At 41.1% G+C, this 23,124-nt stretch overlaps 1 protein-coding gene across 4 annotated transcripts in view; it reads right to left on the bottom strand.

Annotated features, from left to right (window-relative positions):
* The window catches only part of GRM8 (glutamate metabotropic receptor 8), a 717,908-nt gene that overhangs the window by 552,302 nt on the left and 142,482 nt on the right, over positions 1–23,124 (bottom strand). For all 4 annotated transcript variants that reach the window (XM_084897670.1, XM_084897672.1, XM_084897669.1 and 1 more), the window contains exon 3: positions 9,158–9,374. In XM_084897670.1, coding sequence (XP_084753796.1) covers positions 9,158–9,374 — 217 coding nt within the window. The remainder of the gene's footprint in view (positions 1–9,157; positions 9,375–23,124) is intronic.

Raw genomic sequence — 23,124 nt, 5'->3', positions numbered from 1 at the left:
AATTAAGATGATGTCATACTCATCTTAAATGAGATGTTGGGGTAGAAGGGGCCCTAATGAAAAGGAGAAATTTGGATACAGACACACACACACACACACACACACACACACACACACACACCACAGCAACAATGCCATGTGAGGATAAAGGTGGAGATCAGGAGAGGGCATCTGCATGCCAGGGAACACCAAAGACTGTCAGCAAACCACTGGGAGCTAGGGCAGAGGCGTGCACCAGATTCCCCTTCATGCCCTCAGAAGGCACCAATCCTGCCGACATCTTAAAATTGGACTTCTAGCTCCAGAATCATGACGCAACCGATTTATATTGGTTAAGCACCCAGTTTGTTGTGCTTTGTGATGGCAGTCCTCAGAAACTTACATGTTTAGCAATGAGAGTTAGGTAATAGGAAAGGAAATAGCTCAGAACAGGGACCACACTGTTTATATGACAGAACTTAACCTTACTAAGTATTTGCATGAGAGCCCCTGAGAGATAAACTCAAAGCATCACCTGTGACTGAACTCCCTTATTCTAAGGATATAACACTAAAAATACATGAGAAATGTAAAGACAAGAAAGACAGGGCTGGACCCCAGCACACACGAGGGACCCCATTCATAGTCAGGGCTCTGCTTAGTGGCCTCATGGGGAGTCAGGCCTCAGTGACTGGGTGATGGTACCAGCAGAGGACAGACATCAACCCACCCAAGTGGAGGGCTTGACCAGAAAAAGGCAGTATGTCATGGTCCAAACTTCAGAGGCCACAGTCCCAGGAGTCCAGAGCGCAAGTCAAGGGTGGGACAATATTGTAAGTTTGCAGTAACCTTGAAGAGGCTCAAGGATCACCCGGGACCCCCAGAGACAGGGTCCATCATGGCAAAAACCAGAGCTCAGAAATGTGTGGGCGTAGGTTGGGGTCAAAGTATTGGTCCTGGCTCTGACTCAGAAACTGAACAAAACAGACAGCTTCCAAGGGCAAGTGTGATGCTGGGTGGGAGGATCAGGGAGAACAGAAGTAAACACTACAGGGGTCATACTCAGTCTATAAGTGGACACAGAGTAGTCATCAGTAGACTTGAGAAAAAATAACTGTCAAAAACTATATATATTACACATATTATACGATTTGCAAATATACACAACACTACAAAGTTGACCTCATAGCCTACATTCAATTTTTGGTGCTGCCCCTTTTCTCCAAAATCGTTTCTGTTGACATTACCAAAATTAATTGCTTTCACATCGCATGGTATACTCCTTTTGATCTTGAAGTCCACCTGTCACCTTCCATTGCCTTTTGCCAGGTCTTTTTGTAACATGACCTGCAGAACGTCCTGTGTCAGGCATGGTGTTCTGTGGCAATGCCTCTCAATGATGCCTGCATTAAGGCAAGGGCCACAGGTAATTATTTGTTTGTATCTCTGCATCCTCTGATAAATATCACACAGTGACCAGCTAGTATCCTGAAAACCTAGCCCAGTGCAACCTGAGGCATGGTCGTGCACACTAAATGCTGGCTGAATTGGTTAATATTTAGTAAAAGGTGAAAGATTTGTGCGGTCTGAAGAGAAACCAGAGCATGAATTGGTTAATATTTAGAAGGTTCAAAAAGGAAGAGGAGCAAGCAGATTTGGTGAGCCAACATTGACTAGTATTTAATTAATCCATGCACTCAATTAGGTGCCAACACTATCTCATGTAGCATATTAGTCATGCTAAAAAAAAAAAAAAATAGCATAGGATGTATTTGCCAGTAATTTTTTAAATGAATTCTAAGTGTTTGAACAGTATGGATGTCCCTTGAGTTCCCATATAGGTTACACATTAGCAAAGAAAATGCACAAGCCAATGTTGAAAACCTCTCTGACCTTCAGTTCCCAGAGCCAGAGCAAGCCTGACCTCCAGGCTCACGATACCAGCACAACCAGGAGTCTGGGAACAATGGCCATTCAACAGACGTTCATGAGGGCACTCTGCTGCATACTGGGGGTCCTTCCACTGAAAAAAACAATTCTGGGGGAAGACATCTCCAGAGAAATTGGCATTACAATCACAGCGACAAGTGGTGCCAGAGCCCGGGGACTTACAGGAGCACATCGCTAAGGACAAGGCAAGGTAGCCCACATTTGTCCTGCTCTCAACTCTTTCAAGTGGCACTGGATGATCAGATCCAAGCAAGGACAGCTGACAGGTGACACGATAAGTAATTCTGGTGACCAGGGATGACAAGAATAAATCAGGCTCGGAGACCTACCACTAGGTGGTTTTTGAGAACTTAGTAAGGAGAACAGATAAGCGGTTGAGCCATTCACAATTCTCCTCCCTGACTAAAAGTCAAGGTAGTTAACAAATCAAGCAGAGCCCTCTGGCTATTTATCAGGCAGTACTTCTATGACCCGCATAATAACATAAGCTTTGCCACACACTGAGGGCGGAAAAAATCCATATTCACACTAGCAATACCTGATATCACGTAGCACATTCCAGTTTATGAAGAGCATTTACAAGTTTTCTATCAGTTGGTGATCACTGAGCAGAGGCCTCCCATTTAACAGACAAGGAAATTAATCCTCAAAGTCTCCTGCTTGAAGAAGAGGGATTTAAAGAAGTTCTGGACTCTAAGAGAGGTTCCACCGCATCAAACTGTCATTGTTTACTAAACACTTAATGACAGCATTAGCATCGTAGGTTTGAAAGCATTTCTTGAATGCTGTTTGCTATTTTACATGAACAGCAGCTGCTGCTACTTAGGAGTTCCTACGTCCTAAATATTAAGAAAGGTGAGGGTGAAGAACAGCTTTGAAATGATGCTCTGTTTGATCAGGTTCTGCGGCAATTGTTAAAATCATATACACTTTCTTTGGGTCCCTATGAAGCTTCTGCATGACCGTGGCACCTGCAGTTCCAATTTGCAACTTCCTCGGCCCTCCTTTGAAGTTCTTCTTGCCAATTACCTGGTGTTAATATTAATTAAATATAATTTGCAACTTGAAATGTGGTGTTATCAATGGAACTCAGCTGTAGAAATACAAAGTAAAATTTTCAATCGAATTAAAATGTTTCTTTTCATAATATTTTACAACATTAATACTTCTGTCAAATTGATTTTTGCCTGCTGGAAGTCATTCTTCCAAAGCATCGCACATCTGAAGGAAAGGGCTGTTCTTTATGTATTCCTTTCTCTGTGTCATTGAAAAATACTTTATTTTAATCCTGAAATGAATCCATTTCAGTTCATAGGAACTCAGTTCTTGTTTATAACCCAAGAGGGGGGGGAAATGTTTTCTTTTAATATAGTACTGAGATAGTTTAAAAATAGGATCAGTGGGCACTTTCAATGGCATAACAGGAATGAATTTTCCTCATGTTATTGTTTGACCCTCACCAAAAATAATTCACTATTAAACGTTTTGGCAAGTGTAATTTTATATACAAAAAAATGAATTAAGTAAATTGGTATATAGCATTAAGATTTCAAACAGACTATGCCAATTCCATGACCTCTGTGGTCCCTTCCAAATCTGAGATTTTAAGATTCTGAACACGTGCCAGAAAATAGTCAGAAGCTTCCAGCCTTTGCAAATTAGGGAGAAAGAGTCACATATTGTTGAAGATTTGACAGAATCAGGTCTACTCTACCCCCCCACCCCCCTTAATGTGTGATGACGACTTACAGGCCTGTCATCTTCAAGAAATCTTTCATAAATGTGATGACTGATTAAAGGAGGTGTTGCCACACTGTGCAAATCTATACTGAAAAATATATATGTATATAATGTGCCGAAACCGGTTTGGCTCAGTTGTAGAGCGTCGGCCTGTGGACTGAAAGGTCCCGGGTTCGATTCTGATCAAGGGCATGTACCTTGGTTGCGGGCACGTCCCCGGTGGAGGGTGTGCAAGAGGCAGCTGGTCGATGTTTCTCTCTGATCGACGTTTCTAGCTCTCTATCCCTCTCTCTTCCTCTCTGTGAAAAATCAATAAAATATATTTTTTAAAGTATATATATATATATATATATATATATATATATATATATATATAGTGCTTTCACAAATCCCTTTTATCTTCAAAGATCAAGCTTTAGCTTCCTTGCCCCTTATAATGACAGTGGTAGTATTAACATTTATTATCCTGTCTTCTTTTAAAAAATAATACAATAAAGGGAAGATAAAGAAGTGAAATAACCTGTCTAAAGACTCAAGGAAGTCATTGTTTGAGTCACAAGCCACAAGCCCCAGAGCTTATGATGGAAAAACATGAGCCTACATTATCAACCTTTTTATGACAATACTAATGAAAACATCACTCCAAATAATTAAAATAAGACATAAATATTGGACTATGGTCCTATCAACTGAAGGTGTGTAAGATGGGTGATAGCTAAGTCTTAACAACCCTCGGCAACTAAGCTATATCCTTCCCTCAAGCCAAAAAAACCCCAAAGTGGCACATAAAGATATATTAGGCCAGAAAGAACTGTGGATGGCCATAATTTTCCAAATGTCATCAACAAGCACAGCATCTTGGAATTACACAAGGCAGAGAGTTGGAAAAGCCAGTGCATCTCTCTACAGGAAGTGCCCATTTGCAGTCCTCCTGGGGAGCTCTTGACTACCTAGGATCCTGGGAGAGTCAGACAGTAGGATCCCATCTCTTTCCCCAGCTTAGAACCCTGAATTATCTATTAGATAACCCAATCTACCCAAGTAGTCAGGATTGGGAGAGTAGAATTCTATAACACTCCAAAGGAACTTCAGAACTGGTTATATTACAGGCTTCTCCACTAACAAAATTTGGTCTCATCTTTATTGCTAACCTGGTGTCCTTCTGGTCTAACTCCCACCACTGTCACTGGAAATTATCTCCCTAAGTACACCCTTCTTCATTATTACCCCCTGTTAATGGGTATTAACGTGTGTCTCCCAACAAGATATGCTGATATCTTAACCCCAGTACCTCAGCATGTGACCTTATACGGAAAGAGGTTTGCCACAGATGTAATTAGCATGACCTCATCTTAACTAATTAATCCAACATGACTGGCATCCTTAGAAGAAGAGAATACACAAGAAGAAAGGAGAGAGTAATGTGATGACAAAGGCAGAGGTTTCAGTGATGTGTCTACAAGCCAATAAATACCAAGGATAAATAGCAAACACCAGAAGCTATAGGAGTCAAGGAAGAACTCTCCACTACAATTTTCAGAAGCAGCATGGCCCTGCTGACACTGTGATTTCAAATTTCCAGCCTCCAGCACTGAGACAATACATTTTGGTTGGGTTTTGGTATGTGGTTATGGCAGCACTAGGGAACTAATACACCCCCTCTCAAGGACACTACTTGATTCTCTGTACCACACACACACAATCAGCTATTCCACTCATAGAAGTTCCTGTCCTCTTATGAAAGTCTACTTGATATCCTTGAATTTTTCTACAAGAACCTCTACTATCTTCTATCATGAAAATATTTCTCCAGGGGACTGAGGACTCTCCCATGGCCATAAACTCATCAAGAGAAAAGAACACTTGCATTAGCCGGTGTGATTCAGTAGTTAGAGGGTCTAGGGTTCAATTCTCAGTCAAGGGCATGTACCTCAGTCAAGGGTTTGATCCCCAGCCTCTGTCAGGGCTCATGTGGAAGGCAACCAATACATATGTCTCTCTTACATTGATAATTTTCTCATTCTATCACCCTTTCTCCCACCCTCCCTCCCTTACACTCTCAAAATAAAAATCAAAGGAAAAAATATCCTCAGATGAGGATTTTTTAAAAGAAGAAGAAAACACTTGGCCACCATCTTAGTTTTCCATTGCTAGGTCTTGCCATTATTCCCATGCCTTTTTCCCCCATGTATATCAATTTTATTTTTTCCAGCTTTGTGGAGGTATAATTGACAACCAAATATTGCATAAATATAAGATGTACAACATGACATTTTGATATGCATAAACATTGTGAAGTGATTACCACAATCAAACTAGTTAACATACCCATTATCTCACATAATTACTATTTTGTGTATGTGTGCTGAGAAGACTTAAATCAATTCTCTTAATAATTAATTATAGTTACAATTCTGTACATCTGCTACATAACTGAAAGTTTATGTGCTTTGTCCAACATCTCTCCATTTCTCCTACTTATCAGACTGAGACTGTTATTGCAGTGGTCTCTCAACTGTCCCCTTATCTTCCACTTCTCATTTGCACAATCTTCAATAGTACACATTCTGATAGATCCCTTGCTCCTCAACATTTTCCTCCATAGTCTGGCACATAAAAGAGAAAATTACCATCCTATGGGGTGAACTATCCACTGGTGTCCATGTCAAGCCTTCTTATTTTGTCTACCATACCTCACTACACAAACTATGCTTCAGTCAAATTGTGCTATTTGCTGATCGCAAACATATTTTGTTGCCTTCTCCAGTGAAAATCCTACAGTAAAGGAAGCATTGTGGGGAGATTATAACAGCTAGGGTACCAAGAAGCTATTTGTCTTTATTTGGTCAAATAGCTCCTGTCCCTGTCTCCCTCAGAAGGATTTTGACTCGAGAAGAACCATCACTGGCGTCTCTGTTCATGACCATCACTTACTCATAACTTCGTTCAAGATTCATGAAATACACGTGCCCAAGTCTCAGGTTGTGCCAAAATGAAAAATGTTCTAATCAAACCATACAAGCAATTTATCACTAAACAGATTTTCATTTCAGTATATTCCATGATTTTGTCTAAATTAATCAGAGCTAAAACAAAGGAAGCCTCAATTTATATCGCAATTTCTTAGTAATGAATGTTGCTGAAGGAAGAAATTCAGAACAGAGTATAGGAACATTTATAAGAGTTGGGAAATACATAATTTTATTAATAGGCAGACACTCCAGAAAATAAATTTATTACTTGACTCCTAAGTTAAGATATTAAAATTTTTGAAAACACACTATTAACATGGTGACAAAGATGTCATGAGTATTATAGTAAGAGAAGCAAATGTTACAGAACTAATGAATTTTCATTAGAGCCATCAGTTCACTTCAGAATGGGTTAAGTTGCTACCATTTGCCATCCCCATTAATATCATTGTCATGTAAAAGGTTTCATTTTCAGCTATTTCTGTTCTAGATAAAATCTTTGTCATTAAAATGAGGAATGATTTTTATATTTAATATATTCCATGGCATACTCTAGTGTGATACTAATTTGGCCTTTTCAGCATTCTGCATATTAATTGGCAATCCAGCCTTCCTCCATCCCTGGATAAGTGAGAATGGAAATAGAATGGACAGCCAATCAAGTCTCAGAATACTGAAAGGATCAACATAGAAAAAAACACATTGCACTCATCAGGAGCGTACACAAGGCACTAACATTGTTTTCTCCTATAATAATGGCTAAGATAGAAATGGGAGTAATGAGTGGCATCATCTGAATCCTTTTATGTGACAGTGTTACCAAAGTTAGCAATGCTCCATAAAAACTGAAACTAGTATTGCTTTTTTTTTAGTCAAAAGAATAAAAACTACAATCTCACTTAACTTTTAGAACAATGCATTCTATCAGATTCTCCAACAATTGGGAGATTAGGTCCCATATTTAATTTTTCTTAGTCATCTGTTTCATGCACACAAAATGTGTCCTGTAGTTGAAGAGTACATAGGATCGCCACAGAAGACTTGGAATTTCAGTACATACTCTTTTAGTTTCCTTTCTCTTGTTGAATTATCATTCTGGTGAGAATTGATATCCAGTGCATAAATAATGCATTAATCCTAATTCCAGAAGTTATTATTTTCATTTTAGTGAGGATTTCCTCTAAAGACAAACTTGGCCTTCTTATCCAAGAAGGTAATATAACTTGCCAGCATTTAAAGTGTTTTGAATCATTTTTATAGCAATAGTGATATAATTTTTAAATTCCAAAGAGCAAACATTATGGCATCGTGGACACTTAACAACAGGTGTGAATAGTTGGTTGATTAAATCAATGAATCCAATCTGTCCAACAACACCAGGCTTTTTCGCCTTTTCTAGCTATTATGCAGCAACAGGGCACTGGAACAAATTATAAACATACCAAATAATGTGTAAAATAAATCTTCATGCCCTATTGTATGCAAAAACAGATCCCAGGCATCTGCAAATCTTTCAAGAGAAGACCTTATTCCAATAATTTATTCCAATAACCCTTTGTCCTTGCTAATTATGGATAAGTCCAAATCACTCTCATGATCTTTTCCTGAGTTAAAGTCTCCAAGAAAGACAAGAAATGATCAATATAGCTTCTTCTTTCAAGTTCAAAATAGCCAATAGGCACTTTACTTTTTCCACAAAATATTATGCTTACAGGAAAAGGTATGTAAATTTTATTCAGTAGTTCTTAAGAGTATTTGTTAAGTAACAATAATATATCTCCTTTCATAGACAAAGATGTGTTGTTGACCAATCAGCAATAAAGTGTGTCCTCTAAGTGTGTTTTGTTTTGTTCTGCTTCTCTCTACATAGGGGAATGGATTTACAACCTCATAAGTGAACATGCACCTGGTGAGACGCCTATAGAGATTTGGATAAGCACCTTGAAAAAGCCCAGCATGGAATCCATCAGCATCTTATTCTAACCCACATTTTTACAGTTTGCCCTTCATCCCTCTGTAAGCTTCAGTGTTTAAGGTTAGACGAAAAATGCAAGAAGTCAAATCTGACAATCAGAATATCACTGAAGCATAGCCCTGGGGGCTCCTTCAGTATTGTTTTAAAATGATTACCAGTCTTAATCCCTCTGGAGTTTGATGTAAATTCCACTGCTTTTTTTTTTAATTTAATGACTTGCTTATGTAAACTTCCATCTAGAACAATTAAAAAGTATGTCATTTATTCAAATTTACAGTGGCTCTTATGCGCCAGCAAACTCCCTTGTCAAAACAGACAACTTTTAAAAATGTCTGCCTGAGTCAGAAGCTCTATTTCCTGAATTAGCACCAAAGTGTCACCTTGATGGACGATGACCAACACAAACATTTATAATAAACCCAGCTTCCCCCTCAGTTGGACATCCCAGGTCACGCATCTGGAGGAGCTGTAATTACTCTATACAGATCAGAAAGTGCTTGGAGGTGATCCAAATACGATCACCCAATAAATAAATGCTTACCAATCTCCCTTGAAATCTGAGTGAATGCCTCCACACCACTCTCTCCATAGTTGCCCTCAGAAGCCAGCGTCGACACATAATTCCACCCCAGGGCCGTCACAATGTCCACCATGGCTTGTGCTTGGTAGGAGTCAGGCGGGACCACCCTAGAGAAGAAGTCATACCTGGTGTTGTCACTTAGCTCAGGGGCTGTGGATGCATAGCTGATTTGAGGTATCTGCAAAACAAATGACAGGTCATTTCAGCCCATGAGGAATCATGCGGAATGATGGATTGTCACGAGAGACTGAACAGACAAAACTATATCAGAAACCTAGATACAGTATCTTGAAGCTGAAATAAGGTTTTATGAGCAACAATGTGATTAGAAAGTCTTTTACATTGGTCTGTAGACTCACTTTCTTTCAGAGTACACTAGAGGCCCGGTGCACAAAATTCATGCATGGGGGAGGGAAGTATGTCCCTCAGCCCAGCCTGCACCCTCTCCAACCTAGGACATCCCTCTCATAATCCAGTACTGCTGGCTCCCAACAGCTCACCTGCTTGCCTACCTGATTGCATCTAACCACTTCTGCCTGCCAGCCTGATCACCCCCTAACCACTCTTCTGCCAGCTTGATTGATGCCTAACTGCTCCCCTGCTGGCCTGATTGCCCCTAACTTCCCTCCCCTTCCAGCCTGGTCACCCCCAACTGCCTTCCCCTGAAGGCCTTGTCCCTTCCAATTGCCTTTCCCTGCCGACCTGGTCACCCCCAACTGCCCCGGTCACCCCTAACTTCTCTCCCTTGCAGGCCTAGTCACCCCTAACTGCCCTCCCCTGCCAGCCTGGCCACTCATAAATGTTCTCCCCTGTCAGCCTCATCACCCCCAACTTCCCTCCCCTGCTGGCCTGTCACCCCTAACTTCTCTCCCTTGCAGGCCTGATCACCCCTAACTGCCTTCCCTTGCCAGCCTGGTCACCCATAAATGTTCTCCCTGCCAGTCTAGTCACCCTCAACTGCCTTCCCCTGCTGGCCTTGTCACCCACAACTGCCCTCCCCTGCTGGCCATCTTGTGGCAGCCATCTTTGACCACATGGGGGTGACCATCTTGTGTGTTAGAGTGATGGTCAATTTGCATATTACCTCTTTATTATATAGGATTTCTAAGCAGCAAGAAAGAATGTAGTTTTGCTTCAGATTCCATTGTTTCTGAAAGCAAGGCAAAATATTTGTGCTTGTTTTTGTTGCGCTTTTTTGTTCTGTATGTGATAAGATCTGTGCAGAAATGAGACAGCAGTGAAGTATATACATGTGTCAGAAAAGGTCAACCTCTGACAATTTTTAGCTTTAGGACAGAAAGGCTACACAATGACAAACAGAGACTTTAATGTGAGATATGTTTGTACACTTGATGTCATTTCAACTTAAAGATTATATTTTTGGCAAATTATTTTAAATAAATAGCTATGCAAGTCTATTCATTGATTATTAATATTAAAATGTTTTGGGAATAGCCAACTATGTATCTTCTAATAAAAACATTTTTCCAACTTGCCAAAAGAACATTACAAAATAAGAACCCATACAATAATTTCTTTGGGAAAACAGACTTGCCACAAATCTCCCCCTAAAAAACTTTAAAATGCAACATTCATTCATATATCCAAGTGAGGACTTACAATCTAAGAGAGGAAAACACTTTGCTAAAGAAGTACAAGGAAGCACATCAAGTCCGGATGGGGTACAGAAGATGCCGAGAATTTGTCCAACAGGGCAGGCTAGGGCATCACAGCCATGGGGGCTGCATTCCAAATGCACAGAGTGGGCAACGGCATGGCAGATCCCAGGGACTGAAGCTTTTCAGGTGACAGGAATGTAGGGCACTAGGGGAGTGTTGTCAGGAAATAAAACTGCAAAGCTAGAGAGAAGCTGGGTGATGGAGGGGAAAGGAAAAGTATGGAAACTATATGTATCTGAAAGACAAGGGAAGGTGCGGGTGAGGAGTCTCAGTTGTATGACTTTGGTAACTAGATCCCTGATATTTTCTGTTTACCAAGATAGATTAAAAAAAAGATTTTTCAGACAAAAAAGAGTAAGTTTAACTTTTGATTTGCCTCTTTTGAGATTCTTTTTTATAGTTTTCCTTTTTAAAAAAATATATTTTATTGATTTTTTTACAGAAAGTAAGGGAGAGAGATAGAGAACTAGAAACGTCAATGAGAGAGAAACATCGATCAGCTGCCTTGTGCACACCCCCTACTGGGGATGTGCCCACAACCAACGTACATGCCCTTGACCGGAATCGAACCTGGGACCTTTCAGTCCGCAGACCAAAGCTCTACCACTGAGCCAAACCAGTTTTGGCGCTCTTTTGAGATTCTTGTGAGATGAATGAAAGCAACTAAATAGCGGAAAATAATATTGGGAGACCTGGAGTTTAAGAGTGTCTTTGAGACTGAAAGGTGGGAACACAGTGGAGATCGTAGTTAGGGCAATTTGGGAGGGTGAGCTGTGCAACTGTGTATCTCATCACTCCTCTGCCACCATGCTGAGATGTGAAAGTTCAGAGGCCAAAATGACTACAATTCAGGGTGCTTAATTGAAGGTGCAAGTTGGGCTCATACATAAAACAATTAATTTTGCTCTCCTGCAGCCAATATCAGTGCCTTGATGTCAGAGAGCCTGCAGTTCCATCGTCCTATACAGGCCTACACACTCTGGATCCAACCCTCAACCACCACCCCCTGGCCAATGATTCCCAATCCATATAAGGTTTTGATTCTCCTCTTCACATCTGTGTAAAGCTCTCAACATCTGATCTAGAGAGTCTTGTTCCATTTAGTGGCTGGCAAGTAACACTGAACTTCTCAAGATTAAAAAAAAAAAAAAAAAAAAAAAAAAAAGGCCTGAGTTACAAAGGAAGAAGTAAAAGAATGTGCTTGGAGCTCTCCATGGTGCTGCAGGGTCCATCCCCCTTCTGTACAACCTGCATCTCTCTCCATTGACTATGAGTTAGCCTATTTAACCCCCAATTCTTCCCAGTCCTAATATACTAGTGGGACCAGGTGAACGTGCTTGTTAACACTGTGGGTCTACAAAAAACTAGACTGGCCACCCCTCGACAAGCTGTTCCCTTGATTAGTCTTTGTGGCTTTGTAACACATGACTTCTCAGCAAGGACACACCTCCACATGTCCAACCACACACCAAATCTTGGGCCTTTTTCACCTTTTTATGCTTGCTTCTAGAGGACCTTGGAACTACACAATAGATGACTCAGTGAGATCTACCCCTCACTAGGTAAAACTTTCCCAGAGATGTGCATTTCTGTGTTCCAATGAAATGTATCCAGCAGCTTGACCTTCACTTCAGGAGGAATTCTGTGAAGATGAATGGTGTGTGTGTCCCTTGCCATGCCTTCTCTGTCCTGCTTGCTGCATGTCCTAAGACAGGGGTCCTCAAACTTTTTAAAGTGGGGGCCAGATCACGGTCCCTCAGAGAGCTGGAGGGCCGGACTATATGAACTACTAATTCCTACTGTAACACCTTGGCTGCGCTCACTGCCCAAAAAACCTGGCGGGCAGGATCAGACTCCTCTGCGGGCTGCATGTGGCCCGCGGGCCGTAGTTTGAAGACCCCTGTCCTAAGAGGTGCTCTAGGACTGTAGCACCTGGGTCCCTGGACTCAGGCTTTCAGTGAGTCCCACAGGAGTCAGAGCACTGATTTCCCCCATCTCCTTCCCCACCAACCTGGTGTTTCTCCACCTGAACCCTCATCCACAGCTAAAGCTCTTGCCAGGCTCCAGGCACTCTCTACCCTGTCCCTTCATCTCCTGCCATTGCTGCTAGTGCCTGAGTGCTTCCTCATCCTGTGTTGATTTCTTTCCCTGTGTCCACACCTTAAGAATCATTCTTTTGGTGACCTTCCTTGAATTACCTTTCACAGAGGATTTTTCAGAGTCCAGTAGCTGAGGAGCTACTCAGAGTCCATCAGTAAAATGCCTTATACAACCCCCACCCTGCCTATAATAATGAGCCACCCCTTTCTAAAAAGGAGCACAATGTGTGAAAATTGAGTGTTTGAACCCAAAACTAATTATCTCAAATTACTACCTTCAGTCAGTCACTTTCAAGGGTTGTTTAATTAGCAGTCAGCACCATGTTTAGGATTAATTAAACAGGTGTAAAGGGGGTATAAAATAAAAGTGCAGACAGAAGGTGGTTGTTTGAATAACTGGATAAAGGACTTTCTCCCCAAACTCTTAAAGAGTTTCCTCTTTGCCTATCATCTTGTGGAAAAGTGGTGTGAGAGTATGTGTCTGTGTTTCCACTTGTTCAACATTTGCTGTGTTGCCATCTACAATAATAGACATCAGGGTATGTAGATAGTTTTTTAAGACAACTTTTCAAGTTGTCATGAAATCATTCCTCATTTTTATTTTATTGTGGTTGACCACAGAGCATTGGCTCCTTATGCACTTTAGTCTCTGTGCCAGCATCCCCAATATTTCCACCAACCCTCGAATTAAAGCCCTACTGGCAACCCAAGTGGACATCTTTTATAAACCTAGAATGTTTCTTTTTCTTTTCCCTACATTAAATCCATCCTAATTAATCCCTTCACCCTGGAGCTTCCCTCTATCAGAAACAATAACACTAAATAAGGTGGTGGGTAGGGAATAGAAGTCGAGAGGGAAATGAGAGGGAAAAGAAAAGGAGGTGTTAGGGGAAGCATTCTGTGTCAGTGCTCCCATCCTTTGGAAGAAGTAACATCCTACATCAAACTCTGTTAACTCCCTCTTGCCCACTCAAAGGATAATATCCAAACTTCAGCCTGGCTCATGGAATCCGGATTTCAGACTCTGTTCCATCCTCATTCCAACCCCATTCCCTGCCAGACCCTGACAGTGCCCTGCCCCTGCTAGCCCCTCTGTTGACTGCCTTTTCTCCCTCGCCTGGAGATCTTCTACACAAAGCAATGTCTACCTCCCTGGGGAGCTTTCACCAGCTCTCTCAGGCACCCTGGCTCCCATAGCCTCCATCATCTGACATTAGGAACCACAATGACTTATGAGCCGCTCAGGAACAAACTCTCTGTCAATTTCCTTGGTATCCCTAGCACCTGGCAAAGGGAAAGCTCAATGACTGTTTGAAGGCAATTTATTAGTTAAAGTGTGGCCGGAATTTTAGTACAGCCTCTTTCCCACAACTTCCTACCCTGCATTCCACCAAAATACTGTATTCTGTGTCCCTCTCAATCCTTCTTTGCCATGCTGCATCCACTGTCCTAGGAGGTGCTCTATGGCTGTTGCACCTGGGTCCCTGGCCTCTGGTTTTCAGTGAGTCCAGCCAGTGGGAGAAAATGAGAGACAGGAGAGGAGGAGACAGGAGTCAGAGCATTGATTTCCCCATCTCCTTCCCCACTACCTGAACCTTCATCCACAGCTAAAGCACTTGCCAGGTTCCAGGGACCACTCTCTACCTGTCCGTTCAGGTCCTGCCATTGCTACTAGTACTTGAGAGCTTCCTCACCCTGTGTTGCTTCCTTCGCTGTGCCCAGACCTTATAAATAGTTCTTGTGTCGTCTTCCTTAAATTACCCCTTGAGTGTGTCGGGGGCCTAATAATATACCCACCCACTCCTACAGGTTTCTGTAGATGGGACATCTGTTGTCATCCTCCCATACCCTCAAACTTGCCCTAACCTCTTAGCCCTCCTCTATCCACAGACCATCCAGCCTGCTCTGCCACTGTCCTTGCATGATTTTTTTTCTTTCTTTTCTCTTTCAGTGTATTAAGCATCAACTTGCATTATATGAAAACACCTGCCATTTCACTCTTTTTTTCTCTTTAAATTATATTTTTATTGATTTTTTAGAGAGAGAGGAAGGGAGAGATAGAAAAATCAGTGTGAGAGAGAAATATTGATGGCTGCCTCCTGCACCCTCTCATCCAGGGATGGAGTCCACAACCCAGGCATGTGCCCTGTCTGAGAATTGGACAACCTTTGAGTGCACGAGGTGACACCCAACCAACTGAGCCACACTGGCCAGGGTTGCTTTTTTTCTTTTTTCTTTTTTTCATTACTTATCTTCCTTGTGCTAAGGCTTCATAATATGATGTGTGCTTAAAACAAAGGCATATCTCCATAACCCAAATAAAGCATTTTTGAGGCAATTAATTGCCCAACTCAAGATACTCATCACCATACCCTCCTTAAAATTTTCCTTTAGTTTCCGCTTTTCTGATTGCCTTAGTTATGAAAAACTCCTTCTCCTTCTCTTACTACATTTTCACTTCACCCCACAGAAGAGGGGATTCCTCAACCTTCTTGGGGAGTTCCAAAATGCATATTTTCTACCTAGATCTCCACCTTTTACTTAGGGGAGGTCAGAAGTGTATATTTCTTGGGCAAGGGTGCTGAACACACACCCCAGGCTTCTTTTCTCTACAAGGTAAGACCAGACAGGGAGGTATCCCACCCCTCCTCTCCATAGTCCACTGACAACCAGGTGTGTGAGAGGCCTGAAGCCCCGGTCACAGGTTGAATGAGTGGACTCCAAGTTTTCCATGCAGGCAGAGTGGGCCCCTAGGTAGAGTAGTGGTATGGGAGCAGGAAGCACAATTTTAACCTCAAGTCCACACTGAATCCTTTCCAATACAGTCTTGAACGGACAGTCGCATGACTGGGGAGTTATTTGATGTTTGCTCAGCTGCTAGTAAAACAAATTCCTTGATCCACATTTAGCTATTCTGTAAATCTTGGACTTATAAACTCTGAGAAAGTCCAAAAGTCTATTTCTTGGAGCTCAAGAAAGCGGAAGTTCTATTTCAAACAAAGAAACTCATTTATAGCCACTTGAGTATTTTTATAAATGTGTGTGTGTGTGTGTGTGTGTGTGTGTGTGTGTGTACAAATATAGGTTTCTACAAATATAAATGTATATGTTTTCTAAGAAAATATATTTTAAATAGAAGTTGTTGTTCTTTAGAGCTCTCTACTTCTAGACAGAACCTAGATTTTTGCTTAGGGCTTGGCCACTCAGGAGAAGACTAAATTTTCCAACTCTTCCTTCCAGCTATGGTCATTAACATGGTGGTGAATGTAACTTCTGAAAAGTATCCTTAAAGGGAAAGGACATGCCTTTCTCAAGACCCACTGGCAAGAACTAGGACATAATGTCTAGAATTCCATTCGCCATCTCAGGCCATGCCCTAGGGATGGCAGAGCAAAACGCCACCCTGCAGTTAAAGGCATTGTAATCTCTGAATTTCTACAACCACCTAATCAATCTTCCTATTTCCAGTCTTGCCCCTCTCAGATCCGTTCTACACCAGTAACTGAACTGATCTTAAAAAAGAAAAATCAGTTCATATCAAAATCTTGCTCAAAGCACTTCACTCATTTCTCCATTGCTCTTAAAGTGGAGAAATTTGCTCTTAAATAAAGCCCACTTTTTGCCACAGGACCCTTTGATTTGGCACCTGGCCACCTTTCCCCTCACTCACCTGCTCCAGCCCCTCTGGCTTCCTTCCAGTTCCCTGATCTGGCCATGCCCCCTTTCTTCCTCACACCTCATGCCTTTTGTTGCATGTTTTTCCCAAATCTTTCCAAGCTTCTCATCCTTCATCCTCACCTCAAATGTCTACTCTTCAAACAGGTCTTCCCTGACTACCCCACCTAACATGGTCTCCCTACCCACAATAGTAAATCATCACCCTACTTATTTCCTTCATTACATTGATAACCTATGTTAACTTGTGTCTTATGTTTCCCCTACTAAAATGTAGATCCTACAGGGATCTTCTTTGTGTTGTTTACAAATGTAGCATGGGCTTCTAGCACATAGTAGGGATTCAATAAATATTCATTGAAAAAAATTGGTCCATCCATCAATCAAGGATACCTTTTATTATTTTCCTCTATGCATTGCAATTTTGAAAGATTTTTCTACAAAACTATTTAAACAAAAAGTCACTCATTTCTCATTTCTGCATTAAAAAAAAAAAGCTACTCATTTGCTAAAGCTTCTGATCAGCATGAGATATGTTGTTGCCTAGCTGAGGTGACAGAATTCCACTCCAAATCAAGTAAGGGCCATTTCAGTCACATCCATGCAGACACATCTTATGGAAGCACACAGCTGCCATGGAGCTCTTTGAAATGCTAAACATGGCCAGGAAAACTTCATAACGACCTTGCCAAACACTTTGACAGCTCATGGCCTTCAATCTGTCTCTAGAGAAGAATAAAAATTACATTTCTAAATAAGGACCAAAGTTACAGATTCTTTCATCTTTATCTGTGCGATGGACATTCTAGACAGGGCCACAAGTTCTTCTCTCTCCCTCACACAGGCTGTGTTTCTCTCTTTTGCTGCCAGAGTGTGACTGTTCTTGACAGGGAGGATGAGATGGAGTGTAACTGAGATGTGAAGAGGCAGAAGGACTTAAGACACCATAATTACTCAATCAGTGTCCAAGAAGGTTCTGGTTCCACTCCAACTGCCTTTAAAAAAAAAATTAAAAGCTGGGAGCCAGGTGGGATACTATTCTCTCTGATGGAGAGGCAACAAGCAACTCAGCCCACACAGCACACTTATTTGATACCCCTAACACCAGGAAGTATCACCAAAACTTAGGATCAAAGGAGCTTATTTGCATTCTTTTTTTTTTTATTTCTTTATTAAGGTATCACATATTTGTCCTCAACCTCCAATTCCAATCCTCCACCCCTCCCATTCATCCAACTGCCTTTTTTAAGGCTTCCTGCTGTTTTGTATTAAAACGCCGTGGGACACTTGAAACTTTTGGTGTTTGCTCTAAATGGCACCAATCTTGCATCCATTTCCCACAGTTTATGGTTTGCGAAAGATCTTTAGGAAGTCAAGACACCCCTGATGAGCAATGAACCACCTAAAGCACATCTCAGAAGAAGCCTCTTAGAATCAGGGTAAATTTAAGATTTCCTGTAAGAAACTTGCACACATCTGAAGACACGTTTGCAGACAGAAGACAATTTAGACGAGCGACACACATCAATTCCTGCCAAAAAAAGGTGTTTGTTCTTCATTTTTCTTTGCAAACAACCCTATCCACTGGTTGTAAAACTTACTGGTGGAGGGTGGCAGAGTGGGATGGGCATGCTATTCAATAGCATCATTGGTGCTCTCCAGCGGATCAGCTTGAAGCTGTGCTCTTTCCCCAGGGGGTAGCACTTGCCTGAGCACTCCTTCAGTGTTATTGACCTTAGCAACAGCAGTCATCACTACCATAGCTTCTGCCACCTGGTCCTGGGATGGATTTGTTGTTGCTACAGAACTATTTCCAGAGAGAAGGATGATTATAGCCACTAACTTTGTCTTTGCAGTCTTGACTGCTCTCTGGTATTGAAACTACCCTGTTTCCCCGAAAATAAGACAGTGTCTTATATTAATTTTTGCTGCCAAAGATGCGCTAGGTCTTATTTTCAGGGGATGTCTTATTTTTCCATGAAGAATAATACGGTACACATTTATTGTTGAATGAAAATAAAGGAAATTTATTACCTGTATACGGTACGGTAGTACGGTAGTTGTCAACACAAACCAGACAAACTGTGAATCCTACTAGAACCCATTGTCTGGATAGCTGTCCCCCAGGGCCACACACAGAAGGCAAACAAGAGAAGGTGGATGTAGGGGCAGGCAGACGCTATCTGTCCAGCATCCCATTTATGATTGACCATTAGACACTTTAAATACATCGATGAATGGCTGCACAGATCTCCAGTTCCCTGCGTGATGTTGCTGTTTTTATAACTTGATCTCAATACTTTTGGCAGGATATCTACACTAAGACATTTTGGTTTGGTTATGGGAAATTCCAACCCTAAAACTAGGTCAACTAATTAGAATTTCTATGGAAAATAAAATAATATCCTTTTTTTTTTAAAAAAAAAAAAAAAGAGTGTAATGATTTTAATCAAATTGGTAATGATATTTGACTTCTAACCTGTTTATTTAAAATGAAAGACAAGTAATAGTAATCTGTGGACATGAAAGAATTTACATGTCAACAAACATAATTACACCCAATAAAATTAATAAACTTTTTTTTTTACATCTCCTAATGACATTTTACAATGAGAAAGCACAGCAGCTCCTAAGGGAAAGAGTTGTTTTAATTGATCAGGTTGCTAGTAGTGGGGTAATTTTTAAGCCTAACTACCCTGCATATATTTATTCAAAAGTTCTAATAGAAAGTTGGGTTTAAAACCTTCACTTTGTAAGGAAGAGACTTTAATATTTCAACTAATTGTATAGTTTCCTTAGTTTCTCCTGATCTTTAATTTTCCTTTTTTTTTTAAAAAAAAAGGGGGGGGGGGACACTATTTTGGTACTTTCCTTGCATTTCAGAACTCTGTGATTTCTAAAAAATGATAACCAGTACCTATGCAATGTTACAGCCAAATTAAAAAGGTTAATTCAATACACGTACTTTTTCTGATTAGAGGTTAAATTAAGTGTAATGTATTTTTAATGGTTACTTTTCGATGAATTCATTCAACACATTAGCTCCCACTATGTGCCAGACACCATGGCAGGCGCTGAGGATAGGGCAGCAAACAACACATGGTCCTCCCACCCCCACCATCCGTATAGTCAGATGGAAAGGACAGGCATTCGGTAAGCAATCACCCAAATAAACATGTGACAGTAGTGGCAATGACTGCTGGGAAAGAGAAATATGGGCTACTAGAAGCCGGTAACTCATCTGATCTGGGGGGGACTGGGAAGGCTTCCCTGGGGAAGTAACATGAAGCCAACACATGAAAAACAGAGGGAAGGGAATGAAACCCCACACCGGCCACACATTGCCTCTCACTTCAGTCTTCCTTCAGGTGTGTCAGTGGCCCAGTGTGTAGAAAAGAGGCGGAGGGGTGATTGACTGACAGGTGCTTCCTCTTAAAAACTTGCCGCAGCTCTGAATAATATTAAAGCAAAGACCATCATTCCCTGTGCTTCTTACCCAAAGCATTTTGAAGTAGAATATGCATAATTTGGGTTCTCATATTAGAACTATTTAAGAAAAACAACTGTGTAATTATCAGCAGGAAATTGCATTGTGTTCTCATGGGTCCTAAGGTTTGAAAGCGTCAGGAAAAATGAACCAATGAATGGGCAGGAGGGGGTGAGAAAATGAATGAATCCAGCAGACACTAAGCCCATAGAAGAGAAACAACTTTTAAAGGCAAGAACCCAGCAAAAAATAAATGTGTACTTCATATTATTTATAAGCTGGTTGTTTCCTTGGGAAAGTAAAAAGTGATTGAAAAGTAAAAGGAAGCTTCCATTTTTACTCAGGCTGTGAAGGCTTCTTCGGATACGGTTTCAAAAGATGTGAGAAGCAGGTTAGAATTAACTCGGGAGAATAATGTGGCCCCTTTTTTTTATGAGATAATATACATTTTCGGCATCTCTCAGGAAGAGGAGAGAGAAATAAATGGATCTGTCCACCTCTAAAAACCCTGCTCAGCCGACCCAGCGTCCCAAGGGGACAAGGAGAATGTCATTAGCTGGTCTTATTATTTTTAACTACTACTGCCAGGATTCTACTGCATCCTGAATAAAGATACTTCTTTGATGCCTTCTGAAGAAAGTTCTAAGCAGCTTGGGATTTCAAAATAAAATCTATCTCTAAGTATTTTTTAAGGTAGGAAAAAGTTTGCCATGACTTGCTTAGAATAGTCAAATTTTTCTATAAAGAGGTTTCGGTGGGATTTTTTTACTTGGGTACAAAAATATACTCAGTTACCATTTGTTATATTAGGGAAAAAAGCACAAAATGATGCTGGGGCACATTCTTTAGCATCATTTGCTAAATAAGCCACTTAACATGTTAACTCTCCCGCCCACTCAGTCCCATCACTGCTGACTTCAAACTAACACCTAGCATTTAATGTTTTTCTTCTGCTGATTCCCGTGCTGTGCAATCACAACTGCGGTTCAATTTTCCCCCCAAGCAAGTCAGCACTAAAGCATTAAAAGCTTTGCTTTCCTCCCACATGATACACTGCTGTATGACTTTGGCCTGCCTTGTCTGCTCCTCATCTTTCTTGATCTTTCCTTGGCCAGGTGAGCCACAATGAATGAAGATTTTTTAAAAAAATTAAATTTGGGTTCAGGTTTCCTTGAGAGGAAAAAAATCGCCCGTGTATTTTGGTATGAAGGAGACTTCATTTTGCAGAAGATCAACTTACCAGCATTGACTACAGTTGCTGTGGTAACAAAGTTTTCTCTACAACCTTGCAGCTCAGTGCTGCCAGCAAACCCACAGCATCAGCACCACCTGAGAGCCTCTTAGAACGCAGGGCCTCAGCCCAGGCGCACTGAATGAGAGAATCTGCATTTTAACAAGTTCGCCAGGTGATTCACGGGCACAATAAAGTTGGAGCACTGCGCTTGTCTTTAAAGCATTGAATGCATACTCAGGAGCCCTGTATTTTCTTTTGAAAATTTTCCAAATCACGTGCAAAGGCTGTAAGTGCATTCACTGCAAGGATTATTTTGGTCGGTCTAGATGTTGTCCTCACGAGATGTAAAAGTTCCAAGTTCACTTTCTGAGGAAGTTGGTGCCTTGAACATGATGTGCACTTCCCCTGAGGGCAGCAACATCTCCTGATAGCTGGAAGTTTCTTTTCAAAAATATTCCCCGAGTCAAAAACTATAATCATACTTTAAGTGTATTGTGTTTCAATTCTTGCATCCGATGCTGGCATGAAGTTTATTTTTAGTGTCATGGCGAATGACTAGTGAATCTCTCACCTACTGTGTTGAGTCAGTAAGAGGTTTTTTAATATGTTTCCTACTTATTTGGAGATAATATATGACTCTCTGGAAAATAAAAATGTGACAAAGGCCGCATGACTGATTATCAAGATAAGATGCAATATACAATGTCATTAATATATTCCCTACAGTATTCATATGCAAGATAAGTTAGTGAGATATTCATTTTTATCTGATTCTTGTTGCTGTAGGCAACCCGTGAAAAATGTTTTTCTTCTTTCTCTTGTGTGTGTGTGTGTGTGTGTGTGCATGTGCATGCGTGCGTGCGTGTGTGTGTGTGTGTGTGTGTGCACCCTCCACAAGAGCAAGCTTGTGTGCCCCAGAGAATGAACAGTCCTCATATTCCGAAGCTGAAGCCTGTAGACACTCTACAGCTTAATTATCTACAGAAGGAAGATCACACAGGGTTGGAGGAGGAGGATTTTTAAATGGAGAGAGAATGGTGCCCCATCAGGGACTCAGAATGGTGGAGATCTTCATTCTGCTCCTTTCCAGTGCCTCGGAATCCAGAAACCTCATCAAAGAAACCTCTTCCTAAGCTTTCCAAGGAAGGAATGGAGGGAGCGGGCTCCTTTAATAGCCCCTGGGGGCTGCGGTGAGCATCTCTACAGCGCACATCTCTGCAGCATGGGAAACAAGGATGGACTTTCTTGACACTATGGGGCTCAGGGCCAGAGTTATCTAATACAGAAGAAAAAAGTTTCTTGCACTCGAGTTTTGAAGATCAAATTCATCCCTTATACCCACTCCTTGTCAGAGGGTGGGCTTGAGAGCTGACTCTGGGATACACTGTTTTTTCTTTAGTAGAAGCCAGGAAACTACTTTGTACACAATACATGACCACGTGTGTTATTGATTAACTGCCTCCTAGTGACAGTAAAACAACTCAGAATTTCTGACTTATAATATCTGCAGACTACCTGGTAACACTGCTTCTCAAATGCTTCCCACATTTTTTGGTGCTTAAATGAAAATATACTTTACTTTTTTATGAAGAGCTAACTCCTCTTTCATAGACCATAACTTAGATATATGAAGACATTTATTGTCTTTCCAATCCTCTCTAATTTTCTAAATAGTCTAAATATGTAAATGTTTGCATAATGGTTTTCCAGAGACTGTATGCAAATATCATTGGGCCCTCTTTAAAAACAAAGAA

The sequence above is a fragment of the Pipistrellus hanaki genome (assembly GCF_964339955.1).
Source record: "Pipistrellus hanaki genome assembly, chromosome: 10".
Taxonomy (NCBI): Eukaryota; Metazoa; Chordata; class Mammalia; order Chiroptera; family Vespertilionidae; genus Pipistrellus; species Pipistrellus hanaki.
Note: the sequence above shows the minus strand (reverse complement) of the source record. Positions and strands in the feature narration are given on the sequence as shown.